Consider the following 15062-nt stretch of genomic DNA (forward strand, 5'->3'; position numbering starts at 1 on the left):
TCATTTCAGCAAAAGCACTTTGCAACAACTGGTTTAGCATTTGTTGCCTGTCTGGAACATCTTCAGTCAGAGGGAGATATACTCATATTGACATCGAGAGTAAACAATTCCAATATTCGCCGTTGAGATTTGGCTGTAAGTGATTAAATTGACACTGCTACATGTATTTGATTTTACGTCCATGCAAATGAAAATATCTGCATTTCTAAAAATTTAAATGTGGCACTTTAAAATCGAACATGATTCTTTGCGAATTTCATTTCGAAACAAGTAAAAGCGTGCTAAGTTCGGTCGGGCCGAATTTTATATACCCTCCACAATGGATTGCATTTGTCAAGTTTTTGGAATTATTTATTTTTTATATATATATGAGCTATATGGAGTTATTGACCGATATGGAAAGTACTTGCCTTGCCGTACAAGTCATAGAAAAAAATCACCTGCAAGATTTCAGGCAAATTGAATAATAATTGCGCCCTCTAGAGGCTCAGAAAGTCAAATTAGGAGATTGGTTTATATGACAGCTATATCAGGTTTTGAACCGATTTAGGCCATACTAAGCACAGTTGTTGGAAGTCATAGCAAAAGGATATGTGCCAAATCGGATAAGAATTGTGCCCTCCAGAAGCTCAAGAAGTCTAATCGAGAGATCGGTTTATATGGCAGCTATATCAGGTTATGGACTGATTTCGACCATACTTAGCACAGTTGTTGGAAGTCATAACAAAACACCTAATGCAAAATTTCAGCCAAATCGAATAAGAATTGCGCCCTTTAGTGGCTCAAAAGTCAAGATCCAAGATCGGTTTATGTGGCAGCTATATCAAAACATGGACCGATTTGACCTACACCGACCGACGGACGGACATGGCTTGATAGACTTTAAATGTCATGACGATCACATGTATATATATTATTTATGGGGTCTCAGATGAATATTTCGAGGTGTTACAAACGGAATGACGAAATTAGTATACCCCCATCCTATGGTGGAGAGTATAAAAAAAATAAAAAATATATTGCGCCAAATATATACGGTTTTCATGGTAATATTGAATTTCAAAGAGATATAAAATTTTGGCAAATTTAATTAATTCGTATAGACTGTATGCAAAAAGTACATTTAAAAAATTAATGTTTCAGTTTATATTCGCTTATTTGATTTCATTTGTAGATTTTATACCCTCCACCATTGAATGGGGGTATACCAATTTCGTCATTTTGTTTGTAACTCCTTGAAATAATCGGCTGAGACCCCATAAAGTATATATATTCTTGATCGTCGTGGCATTTAAAGTCGATTTAGCCATGTCCGTCCGTCTGTCTGTCGAAAGCACGTTAACTTTCGAAGGAATAAAGCTAGCCGCTTGAAATTTTGCACAAACACTTTTTATTAGTGTAGGTCGGTTGGGATTGTAAATGGGCCATATGAGTAAATGTTTTGATATAGCTGCCATATAAACCGATCGGGGGTCTTGACTTCTTGAGCCTCTAGAGGGCGGAATTCTCGTCCGATTTGACTGAAATTATAATTTGCACGTGGTGTTTTGGTATCACTTCCAACAACAGCGCTTAGTATGGTTCATATCGGTCCATGTTTTGATATAGCTGCCATATAAACCGATCTGGGATCTTGACTTCTTGAACCTCTAGAGGACGCAATTCTCATCCGATTTGGCAGAAATTATGTACAACGGCTTCTCTCATGGCTTGCAACATACGTGTTCAATATGGTCTGAACAGCTCCCATATAAACCGATCTCTCAATTTTGCTTCTTGAGCCCCTACAAGGCGCAATTCTTATCCGAATGAAATTAAATATTACACAATGACTTCTACAATGTTCAGCATTCATTTATGGTCCGAATCGGACTATAATTTCTTGAATTGACGAAACTCCGGTATTGCCATCTAGAAGTTCATGCTACACAGATGGACCAAAACTAGAAGCTAGAATGGGCCTGATATAGCTCCCATGTCCGATTTGGCTGAAATAGAGCACGTAGTGTTCTGTTATGATTTTCAACAACTGTGCCAAGTACGGTTCAAATCGGTTTATAACCTGATATAGCTCCCATATAAGCCGATTTTCCGTTTTGACTTCTTGAGTCCTTACTAGCCGCAATTTTTGTCCGATTGTCGGCTTGTCGTTCAATAAAAATAAGCTTACTGTTTAATCGATAACGCAACACTTTTTATACTGCAAAAATAGATTAACAGATGCTCCATCAACAATTTTATTACAAAATATATTTCTCATTAGTTTAAGTTTACATCATCTTCTAGTTTAGAAGGATTAAATTTTGGTTTGGGCTTTTTGCTATAGCCAGCCAGTAATTGTTTCAATTTCACAATAGCTTTAGCTGGATTAAGTCCTTTGGGACATGTATTGGTACAGTTCATGATAGTGTGGCATCGATAGATTTTATACGGATCCCTAAGTTGATTCAAACGTTCTTCGGTCGCCTCATCACGTGAATCAATAACCCAACGATAGGCTTGCATTAAGATGGCTGGACCCAAATAACGATCACTATTCCACCAATATGAGGGACAGGAAGCTTGGCAACAGCAACACAATATGCACTCATACAAACCATCTAAGACTTCGCGGTCGGCCGGGTGTTGCAAATACTGGGCTGATCCTGTAATCTCCATTTTGTTATTCTTTCGTTGCAACCATGGTCGTATTGAACGGTATTGTTCATAGAACTGCGACAGATCTGGTACCAGATCCCGTACCACATACATGTGTGGCAAGGGATAAATGCGCAGGGGCTGCGATAAATTCTTATCTATTTTGCAGGTACACGCCAAAGTGTTAAGGCCGTTTATATTCATGGCACATGAACCGCATATACCCTCACGACAAGATCGGCGAAAGGTCAAAGTTTGATCCACTTCATTTTTGATTTTTATCAATATGTCTAAAACCATGGGACCACAGTGTCGCAAATCAATTTTGTAAGTTTGCATCTGAGGATTTTCACCAGGTTTCCAGCGGTATACCTCAACTGATTTCATTTGAACATCTTTAGGTTGAGCGTCACTATGGCCGGTGCCAATGGAGGAGTTTTCAGTGGCGCTTTTTGATGCTTGACATTGTGCTACACCCGTAGTCAAATATCTGTAAGGCCAATATATTCGTTTAAGCTTCAATGGGTTATTATAATCCCAAGATAAAAATCGTAAGGTCATGATTATATGATGAAAAGAAATTTTAATAATTTTTTAAGTGTGTATGTCATTACGGAAAAAACAAATACTACTATTTTGTTATGTTTATATGTACAACCCAGCAAATTAAATTTTCGGGGATACATTTAGTAATTGCTGTTGTTTTTTATTGTAATACGGTTTGGAACACTTATAAGGGATAATTAAGACCTGGTAAATCCAAAACGACCAAACCCGGCAAACTCATTATAATCTATTGGTCGTCTATGTGGGTGGGTTGATCAATGCGATTAGTTAGGTTTGGCTTTATGCCTAACGGGTATACATCTTAACCGATAATCAGAGCAGACATGAAGCCCTTACAAAATGAAAACAAGTAATAAAAAGGCATTGAGTTCGTCCGGGCCGGGCCCACCACCTCGGGTATGTATGTAGACCCCCTTTCGTCACAATCCGTTGAAAATCTGATAACTTATGCACCCAAATTCGGCAAGGACATTGAGTGGTCTAAAAAATAAAAGTCACTGTTGAATTTTGTATTTCAAATTTCAACAAAATCGGGTAATATATAAAGCTTTTATGAGCTTCAGACCCTTAATCGGCATATGACAGCTATATCTAAATATAGTCCGATCCGTACCATATTTGGGTCAAATGGCGGGTGGCCTAAAACTACTTACTGTTTCAAATTTCAGCGAAATCGGATAAAAAATAAGGCTTTTATGGGTTCCAGACCCTTAAACGGCAGATCGGTCTATATGGCAGCTATATCTAAATATAGTCCGATGCGAACCATATTCGGGACGGATGTCGGGAGACCTAAAACTACCCACAATTTCAAATTTCAGCGAAATTGGATGAAAAATAAAGCTTTTACGGGTTTCAGACCCTTATCGCCTGATCGGTCTATATGGCAGCTATATCTAAATATAGTCCGATCTGAAGCGTTTTTGGGTCCAATGTTGGGAGGTCTAAAGCAACTCACTGTTTCAAATTTCAGCAAAATCGGGTAATAAATAAAGCTTTTATGGGCTACAGACCCTTTATCGGCAGATCGGTCTATATGGCAGCTATATCTAAATATAGTTCGATCTAGATCATATTTGAGTCAGATGTCGGGAGGCCTTAAAATACATATAAACCGATCTCCCGACTTGACTTCTTGAGCCCCTGGATGCCACAATTTTTGTCCTATTTGGCAGAAATTTTGCTAAGTACGGTTCATATCGGTCTATAACCTGATATAGGTCCCATATAAACCGATCTCCCGATTTGACTTCTTGAGTCCTTACAAGCCGCAAATATTTTCCGATTTGGGTGAAATTTTGCATGCGATGTTCTATTACGACTTCCAACAACTGTGCCAAAATCAGTTTATAATCTGATGTAGCTCCCATGTAAACTGGTTTTTCGATCATCCTTGTTCTGTTCCTAGAAGCTTTAATTCTTGCTAGTTTGACAGAAGTTTAGTATGTAAAATAAATGTATGCCCTTCAACTAAATTTACTTTGTAAAAAATTGTAGCAGAATCCATGGTGGTGGGTTCTCAAGATTCGGCCCGGCCGAATTTAGCACTTTAGCTTTTACTTGGTTTTATGCCCTACACCACTACTTCTAAGGGGTAAGGATCCGAACGAGCTATGCAGAAGGGCCGAAAGGGTCTTGCATATGGCATATGACTGGGCTAGACCGAGAGATCTCAATGTCAACCCAGAGAAGACTGAAATATGCCTGTTCATGAGGCAGACGAAGGTGGGCCATTTTAACGCACCACGTTTCCTCAATAAGACGATTTCGATATCCGACAAGGTCAAATACTTAGATGTGATCTTAGACAGGAAACTTAATTGGAAGTGTCACATTCAGGAGCGTACTGAGAAGGCTCACAGATGTTGGGAACTATGTAGACGGGCCGTAGGCTCGAAATGGGGCCTGAATCCTAGGATAGCCAGGAGCGTGATTAGACCCATACTAACTTACGCCTCAGTAGTTTGTTGGACTGCTATGGAGAATAAGTTCAACATAAGGACCATACAACAGGTTCAGAGAACATTTTGTCTTGGCATAGGCGGAGCGATGAGGACCACGCCCACAAGGGCACTGAAGACTATTCTAGATATCTGACACATTGACATACAGATTAAATGTGAGGCAGCCATTGCGGCTATGAGACTTAAGGCGATGGGAGAATGGATTGGGGATGGGAGCAGCTCATACTCTCGCGGTATAATCGAGGCGACGATAGGTTTCCAATCGGATACCTGAGATGTACCTTGAAGTCGGGTGCGAGGCACTGCTGCCATCGGCACAATCTTTGATTGACGGAACCCTAGTATTATCATCTGGAAGATCATGTTATACGGATGGATCAAAGCTAGAGGACAGAGTGGTCTGAGGACTGAGATCTGTTTTAGACTGCCTGACCATAATACGGTCCTGCAGGCGGAGATCCGGGCGATCACGGAATGCGTGTAGGTGTGTAGTACTAACGCGAGGACGTCTAGTGTGAACATCTTTACCGACAGTAAAATTGCCATAAGGGCAATAACAACCAGGACGGTAAGGTCACGAATAGTCTTGCAGTGTAAGAAGGAGATTATTGCCTTCTCTGAGGATGGAAAAATCCGCATCGTTTGGGTGCCGGGCCATAACGGAGTAAAGGGAAATGAAAGGGCAGACGATTTGGCGGTGAAGGCCAGAGGACTGCAGTCAATAAACTTGGTTAACCCGAAGCCTTTCGCATCGACGCAGTCCTAGTTAAGGGAGTGGTTGACGAATGCGCATGCAACATTGTGGAACAGCGAAATGGTCGGTAGGACGGCGAAAATCCTATGGGGGATCCAGATCGTGAGAAGACGAGGCTATTACTGAATGGAAGCAAGAAGGAGGTTGGTATAGCTATTGGTATCATAACGGGACATAGGGGACTACGAGCTCACTTATGTAAAATCGGTGCGGCGAGTGATAGCATGTGTAGGGCATGCGGGGAAGATGAAGAGACATTGGAGCATTTCCTTTGTCATTGCCCGGTTTTCGCGTCCAACAGATACCGGCACTTAGGTGGAGATACAATATCAGATATGAACCAACTTAGGGGAGTGGTATTGAAAACAAGTGAGTATTTTGTAAGTAGCACGGAATTCCTAACTTAAAATTTTCTTTTAAGAGATTACTTTATAGTTTTTAGAGCGTACAACGAGCCGATTACTGGCTTAGGGTATGTCCATAGTGGCATGGGGCGGATTAATATCTGCACCCTCTTTTCAAACTAACCTAACCTTACCTGTTATTCCTTACTTGAAATACGGAAACATGATGTAAGACTTCATAAGGTATTGATATTCTTGATCGGCTTTATGGCTTAAATCGATCTAGCTATATTCAATTTTCCGTCTATCGTTAGCTTATAAACTTCGCAAAAAAACAGAGCTTTTGGCGGTTTATTTTACGATATTGGAACATAAATTAAGGAATTCGTTGCAATGATCAAAACTCATAATTGGTGGATGATGTCTTTTTAATCTATATAGATTAAATTTGTGCACTTCAAAGCCTTTTTTTGAGTGCATTCATTTAAGCCATCTATGTTGAAATTTAAAACATGGTGTAACCAAGGCTTTCTTACTTTTTTTTAACATGATGAACATCATAAAAAAGGAAATGCAATGCATTGTTATATTGTTATGAATGTTTCTATACTCAACCAAACATAAGGACAATTGCAAACATGAATGTGCTCTAAAAACTTATTGTTACATCCTAACAGACTGATATGACACACACACACACACACAGAATCACCATAATATTTTGAAGCCTTGCCTTCTGAATGCTGCACGCCTCACAGCTTTCAATCAAACTTGTAATGTATCCTTCCTTTTGCTATCTTCATAGGTATTATGTTGATTGTTTGTTGCAGTCGTGTAGCAGCTATCATCGTTCTCACCACCAGCACCACTGTCGACATGAGTGCCACTACCATCATCATCAAGAGTGAGCAATGCTTCGTCATAAATTGGTAAAACTCCCACAAAACAACAGAAGGAAAAAACTTTGTGAAAAAGTGTTTTAACAATAAAAAAGCAACTCTAACCAGCGACATCAACAAACACGGAGAAGAGTGACTGTGTTCACCGCATCACATTCGTAGACATTTCCATAACAACACCACCAACCCAAAGTGTAAACAATATGCAACAAATCCTGGCGCATCACAATCAAATCTCTTCTCCCTCTCATGTCGTGTTAACGCAGCAACAGGATTTCATATTTAATATTAAAAAGACAGTTTTGCACGTAAAGATATTTCAATTTGGTGGAAGTATGGAATCAGTTATGCATAAGAAGCAAAATCTGTTTAAAATTTAAATGGGTAGTATTTAAAAGAAACAAAAAACTGAATTCTCACTCTAAAGTTAACGAGATTCTTATCTTGGAAAGCAAAATATTAAGATTAATGTTTTTTTTTGTATAAAACTTGGATTTTTAATATAAGGATTAGGATGCCTATGAGGTTACTAGCCTTAATTTTTTTTTTGTAGTAACAGCTTAGACTTAACAAGTAAAAGCGTGCTAAGTTCGGCCGGGCCGAATCTTATATACCCTCCACCATGGATCGCATTTCTTGAGTTCTTTTCCGGCATCTCTTCTTAGGCAAAAAAAGGATATAAGAAAAGATTTGCTCTGCTATTAGAGCGATATCTAGATATGGTCCAGTTTGGACCACAATTAAATTATATGTTGGAGACCTGTGCAAAATGTCAGCCAATTCGAATAAGTGCGCCCTTTGGGGTGCTCAAGAAGTAAAATAGAGAGATCGATTTATATGGGAGCTGTATTAGGCTATGGACCGATTCAGACCATAATAAACACCTATGTTGATGGTCATGAGAGAATCCGTCATATAAAATTTCAGGCAAATCGGATACTAATTGCGAACTCTAGAGGCTCAAGAAGTCAAAATACCAGATCGGTTTATATGGCATCTATATCTGGTTATGAACCGATTTGAACCTTATTTGGCAGAGTTGTTGAAAGTCATAATAAAATACGTCATGCAAAATTTCAGCCAAATAGGATAGGAATTGCGCCCTCTAGAAGCTCAAGAAGTCAAGTCCCCAGATCGGTTTATATGACAGCTATATCAGGTTATTTACCGATTTCAACCATACTTGGCACAGTTGTTGGATATCATAACAAAATACTTCGTACACAATTTCATTCAAATCGGATAAGAATTGCGCTCTCCAGTGGCTCAAGAAGTCAAGATCCAAGATCGGTTTATATGACAGCTATATCAGGTTATGGTTACGATTTGAACCATACTTGACACAGTTGTTGGATACCAAAACAAAACACGTCGTGCAAAATTTCATTCCAATCGAATAAGAATTTCACACTCCAGAATCTCAAGAAGTCAAGACCCAAGATCGGTTTATATGGCAATCCCAACCAACCTACACTCATAAGAAGCATTTGTGCAAAATTTCAAGCGGCTAGCTTTACTCCTTCCAAAGTTAGCGTGCTTTCGACAGACAGACGGACAGGCAGACGGACGGACGGACATGGCTAGATCGACATAAAATGTCACTACGATCAAGAATATATATACTTTATGTGGTCTCAGTTTAATATTTCGAGTAGTTACAAACAGAATGACGAAATTAGTATACCCCCATCCTAGGGTGGAGGGTATAAAAATACCAAAAATGTGAAATTCCTTCTTTAAATGTTGATACCATATTGCATTGGGTTAATTTCAATACTTGAAACTTTAAATTAATTTCGTCCATGTGAGTCCCTTTGTTAATACATCTTCTATAAAGTGCATGAAGAGATACCGAATGACTTTTCCCAACTATGATGTCGCTGAGTATTTTGTATCAGATACTGTTCCAGTGACTGACAGAAATACAGACGGACTGCATGAATGCAACTATTGCCTTTGAGTGAAAATAATCACAGCATGTATGACGTTTTGACATTCGTAAAATTGCTATGCAAACACCTATAGCTAAAATGGTGTGAAGGGGTTAGTTGGTTTACTATATGGGCCAAGATGGAAAACAAGAAAATGCTGTTCAAAATCTTATAGATAGAGGGTTATGATATAGGATTAAGTCAGGTCATTTCGTATGGAACTCATCGTTATATTTGCCTAGTTTAGGCTTATGTGACAGTCTGGCATACGACTCGTTCCAAGCGTTTTCCTACCGTTGATCCAGGCCTGTAGTTCCTACCGTTGAACCATCCAGATGGCTTTAAAAAGCCCAACAACTGGCGAATGATCACATCCGCTAAGTCAGACTAGTTCTCAAAGTATTGAGAACCTAAAGTGGAACTCCTTCTAACTGCCAGATGTTCTATGGTCTCTTCTTCCTCCACGTCCTCAAGTCTTCTACAAAAGTCGTTACTTGTAACCGTCAGTCTGTCAGCATGTTTTTTGATTAAACAGTGACCTGTCATGACGGTCACAATGACTGAGATGTCGGTTCTAGCCAGCGACAGCAGGGCGGCAGGCCTCTTCAAGTCTAGATTATGTCACATAATTTTGGAATATCTACACCCGTCCCTTTGTGACCGTCTATCATTAGTTGTCCTTCGGGCCTGATCCTGAAGACTAAGCTTCCATGTCGCTAAGTTTCCCTGAAATGTGTAATGCAGTTCCTAGTTCGCAAGCTCGTCCGCTCTACATTTCCCTGGGATATCTCTGTGGCCCGGCACCCAGAACAGGTGAATTTTGCAGTGTACAACCATCTCATTGAGTGTTCTGGAACAGTCCTATTTCTACAGATCTCACCCAAAAGCCAACCTGGTCGTCTAGTTTGGAACCATCCGTATAGAAGTCTATTGGCGATTTTGATTGTGATGAAAGGCGTAAAATTTTTTCGACATGTTGCACTGAAATCGAAATTTTGTGTTCGTTTGTCAAAAAAAATTTAACCCCACCACCGGGTGAAGTGTTCGTTTGAGAGAGAGTGAAAAAATGTTGCATTTCTTACACCGTGCCAGAGACTAGATAAACCATATGCTAAGGAACCGGTGGTTAAATTGTGTGCCGTGGCTTAAATATAAGGGAGAAAGTGGCAAAGGACAGGCCACAGGGGGGCATTTTATCGCCACTCCTATGGGTGACCACCATAAATGACCAATTACGGATGCTGACTGAGGAGGGTATCGGACCCGTCTGTCTATGCAGATGATGTTATAATACTTCTAAGGGGTAAGGATCCGAACGAGCTATGCAGAAGGGCCGAAAGGGTCTTGCATATGACATATGACTGGGCTAGACCCAGAGGTCTCTATGTTAACCCAGAAAAGAATGATATATGTCTGTTCACGACGAAGACGAAGGCGGGCCAATTTAACGCACTACGTTTCGTCAATAAGACGATTTCGATATCTGCCAAGGTCAAATAATGACCTGTCTTACTGATACTGTCCAAGATCACTCCTAAGACCTTGGACAGGAATCTGAATTGGAAGTGTCATATTCAGGAGCGTACTGAGAAGGCTCATAAATGTTGGGCACTTTGTAGACGGGCCATAGGCTCGAAATTGGGCCTGAATCCGAGGATAGTCCACTGGCTCTACAGGAGCGTGATTAGACCAATACTTACTTACGCCTCAGTAGTTTGGTGGACTGCTATGGAGAAAAAGTGCAACATAAAGACCATATAACAGGTTTAGCGAAGCCTTTTGGTTCGAAGCAGTCCGAGTTAAGGGAGTGGGCGACGAATGCGCATGCAACATTGTAGAACAGCGAAACGGTCGGTAGGACAGCGAAAATCCTATGGGGGGATCCAGTTCGTAAGAAGACGAGACTATTACTGAAAGGAAGCAAGAAGGAGGTCAGTATACCTATTTGTATCATAACGGGACACATAGGACTACGAGCTCACTTATGTAAAATTGGTGCGGCAAGTGATAGCATGTGTAGGGCATGTGGGGAAGATGATGAGACGTTGGAGCATTTCCTTTGTCATTGCCCGGCTTTTGCTTCCAACAGATACCGGCACTTAGGTGGAGACACAATACCAGACATGAATCAACTTAGTGCAGTGGTATTGAAAACAATTAAGGATTTTGTAAGTAGCACGGAATTCCTAACTTAAAATTTTCTTTTTAGAGGTTACTTTATAGTTTTTAGAGCGCACAAAAAGACGATTACTGACTTAGGTGTATGTCCATAGTGGCATGGGGCGGATTAATATCTGCACCCTCTTTTCAACCTAACCTAACCTAAATAGAAACAAAACCATACCCTATTGGTTTCAGCTGGACAAAAAATCCAACCACAAAATCAGACAACCAAAATGAAAAGTAGCCCAAAACGGACATCTTTTCCATCAAAAACGGATTTTCGACCGATTCTAATAAAGTTCGAAGAAGTTCTGTGGATCTAAAAAGATGGGTCAGCAGGGGTACACCTCAAGGAGGTGTACTGTCTCCTCTACTTTGGAATATAGCTATTAACAATATATTATTGTCTCTGGAAGAAAAAAGGCGTAAAAGTGGTCGCGTATGCTGATGACGTGGCAATTACGGTTATGGGAAAAACGTGCAACAGCAAAGTGGTCTGGGTATAAATCCGTGCAAGACAGAAGTAGTTTATTTCAGCAGGAGAATCAAGTTGCCTTCAGTGGACCCTGTCTCCTTTACAGAAAGCGCAAAATACCTGGGTGTTTTGCTGGACAGGAAATTGAACTTCAAATCCAACATTTTGGAAAGGGCAAAAAAGGCCACTCTTGCCCTATACACTCGCAAGAGAGCTATTGGCAAAAGTTTGGGATTTAGACCGCGTGTCATGCATTGGGTATATACTGCAACTGTCAAACCTTTAATGCTAAATGGTGTTGTGGTCTGGTGGACGGCGAGTCAAAATCCACCAACTGCTCAATATTTAACCGGATGCAAAGGATGGCTTGTGTGTGCATCACAGCCGCACTGAGGACGACACTATCTGATGCATGAATTTAATGCTACATCTTAGTCCTCTGGACATTGTGGCTAGACAAAACTGCTGCGACCTCTGCCGTGAGGTTATGGGAGCCTTCTCATTGGTCATGTGACGGCTATGGACACTGTGTTATCCTTGATACAATATCCGATGTTCCAGGCAGTGTGGATTACACCCTACCTGAGCCGCTTTTTGATAAAAATTAGCGTACCACTATTGCTGATAAAACCGTTGGGAACTACGATATCCCTGGTAACAGTAGTTACATAGACTTCTATACGGATGGTTTCAAACTAAACGACCAGGTGGTATTTGGGTTGTACTCAGGTCATATCGAAAAGATTACCCGACCACTGCAGTGTGTATCAAGCAGAGATCCTTGCAATTAAGGAAGTTGTGAAATGGCTAAGATATGATGTCATTACGACGATTGGCATAAATATCTTCTCAGACAGCTATTAAATCCTTGGAGAACGCATTTCTGAACACAAAAACCGCCCTCATCTCTCGCAGATCTCTCAACGAGACGGCTGAACAGTTCAAAATTCACCTGATCTGGGTGCCGGGCCACAGAGATATCCCAAGGAATTCTAAAGCAGACGAGTTTGCGAGACCAGGAACTACCTTACACATTCCTGGGATACTGGAATCTGTGGGTATGCCTCTAGCGACATATAAACTAAGTTATCAGGACCAGGCCCGAAGGGCAACGAATGATAGATGGCTCACAGCCCACTCGTGACCATTCCAAAACTATGTGGCCTAATCTAGACTTGAAGAGGTTTACTGCTTTGCTGTCATTGGCTAGAACAAACGTCTCAGTCATTGTGTCCGTCATGACAGGTCACTGTCTAATCGGAAATCATGCTGACAGACTTAAGGTTGCCTGCAACGACTTTTGCAGAAGCTGTGAGGACATCGAAGAATAAGAGACAATAGAATACCTTCTGTGTGTGTGTCCCGCACTGGCAGTCAGAAGAAGTTTGCTCTTTAGGTTCTTATTTCTTAGAGAACCTGTCTGATTTAACGGATGTGAACATTCGCAAGTGATTGGGCTTTTTAAAGCGATCTGGATGGTTCAACGGTAGGACCTAGAAGGCATCTTCCTTCTTCTGGTATCACAATGGACGAAAACTTCTAAGTGAGTCTGATGGCAGACTGCCACTTAAACCTAACCTAATCTAATCAGACAACTAATGTGACCAGTACCTTTATTACAACAGTAGATGGACAGACAGATTGAGCTTAAACTTGAATCGGACTGCACTCATTGATATGTGAGAAGTTTGCCTCTGTTCCTTAGTGGAATGTTCATGGGCAAAATTTGCATTTGCAGATGGACAGACAGCCAAACGGAATTAGCTAAATCGAATCAGAAAGCAATTCTAAGCCGATCGGTAACTAAATAATTGCTCTAGCTCTTCTCCTTCTTCCGGACAATAGTAGTGGTGTAGGGTGTAAAGATTACTAGAAAATTATTCATTTGCTCATTGATTATACCCTTTTACTTTTGCCTGCCACTACAGGTCTGACTAAACTAGAATGATAATGGTACCGCTAAAATGTAGAAAGGACTTCTACGCAACCAACATCCTTTTGTTGTCATCAACATCATCCCTTACATATGATTCACGTGGCACTCCGTGTTCGTTTTATTGTTGTTGGGCAAAAGAAGCACATGTTGGTTTTGTTTGTTTTCGGCTTTCATAGGTTGCAGTTCGTATGGTTTGTTGTTATTGGTAGTCGGCTGTTCGGCTTGCGGTTATTTAGCTACGAAGCCTTCGCTCAATGGAATAGTGAAGGGAATGTTGCGCGCCAAAATACTCGTTGTATCCACAGCATCATGTTGCCAACGAGATGCTCTAATGGATCTTTGCTGGCGTTTGGGGGTGGCTTCAGAGCTTGCTGGTTTTTTTTTTGTTCCTTTTGCCGTGTGGTTCATTTCTTTTGTTATTTGTTGCTGCCTGTGGCTGCATTCACAATCAACCACGTGAGCGGGTGGGTGGGTGTGGTGTTGGTGGTTACCAATTCGGTTTCAGATTAACACTTTACAGCGATGCTTTCGCTGCTGTCTCTGCCTTCTGCCTTGGTGTATGTTGTTTGGTTGCTGGTTGCGCCTTCGTCCTGGTGGTGTTTGTCTCGCGCACTTCTTCCGCCTTTTAAAATGAACATTTTTTAATAACATTTAATAGCCGTAGACTTTTGCAAACGTTTCATTTGATTTTCAACTGTCATCAGCATCAATTGTCGGCTGCGGTTGATGTACGCGCTAAGAAAGCTTTTATTAATCGTTGCTTTAATTAAATTGAATTTGAAAACATAAAATTATTTAGCTTTGAATGTGATGTTCAGGTGTGTTTGTGTTTAAAATTATCTAGAAATTAATTACTTAAAATAATAAAAAAAATATCAATTAAAAAATACAATAATTTTGAAAAAAATTCACATATTAATTAAAAAAAAGTGAATTTAAAAACAAAGTGCTATGAATGGTGATTGTTTAAGGGAACAAAAGTGCTGATTATAAGTTATAAAATGGAACATTGAGTTCTATATGCCGTCGGAATTTTGCGATTCCGGGAAATAATAACTGCACATGACTTTGACTGTCGGGTTTATTAAAACAGCAGAAAAGGGAGTCTAATAAATATTTCCGGTAAATAAAAATATTGAAACTTAATTATAATATGTGATAGTCAAACTTTAATGGTTACTTTACATTTGCCTAACAGCAAGAACATAAGAAAACAGAAAATTGTAACATCACAATTTGTGAATGTACAATTGTTCGTTTCACCTCTTGAAAGAGATCATTGGAAAACGTTATATGAAATGTAATAAATGTAAAGTGATTAAAATATTAAAACAATAACAAAGGCATTAAGTTCGGGCAGGCCGAGCTTTGGATACCCATCACCTCGGGTAT

At 40.2% G+C, this 15062-nt stretch overlaps 2 protein-coding genes across 2 annotated transcripts in view; one reads left to right on the plus strand and one right to left on the minus strand.

The window, feature by feature from the left end:
• Positions 1–2209: 2209 nt before the first annotated feature.
• On the minus strand, positions 2210–3256 carry LOC106088999 (succinate dehydrogenase [ubiquinone] iron-sulfur subunit). Its single transcript, XM_013254738.2, has one exon. It carries the CDS (start codon positions 3196–3198, stop codon positions 2260–2262), a length of 939 nt encoding a protein of 312 aa, XP_013110192.2. The 5' UTR covers positions 3199–3256; the 3' UTR covers positions 2210–2259.
• A 10929-nt stretch (positions 3257–14185) lies between these two features.
• LOC106088995 (probable basic-leucine zipper transcription factor Q) overlaps positions 14186–15062 on the plus strand; it is a 43688-nt gene continuing 42811 nt past the window's right edge. Inside the window, exon 1 of the mRNA XM_013254736.2 lies at positions 14186–14792. The gene's annotated coding sequence lies outside the window, so the exon portion shown is untranslated. The remainder of the gene's footprint in view (positions 14793–15062) is intronic.

Source organism: Stomoxys calcitrans, chromosome 4, assembly GCF_963082655.1.
Source record: "Stomoxys calcitrans chromosome 4, idStoCalc2.1, whole genome shotgun sequence".
Taxonomy (NCBI): Eukaryota; Metazoa; Arthropoda; class Insecta; order Diptera; family Muscidae; genus Stomoxys; species Stomoxys calcitrans.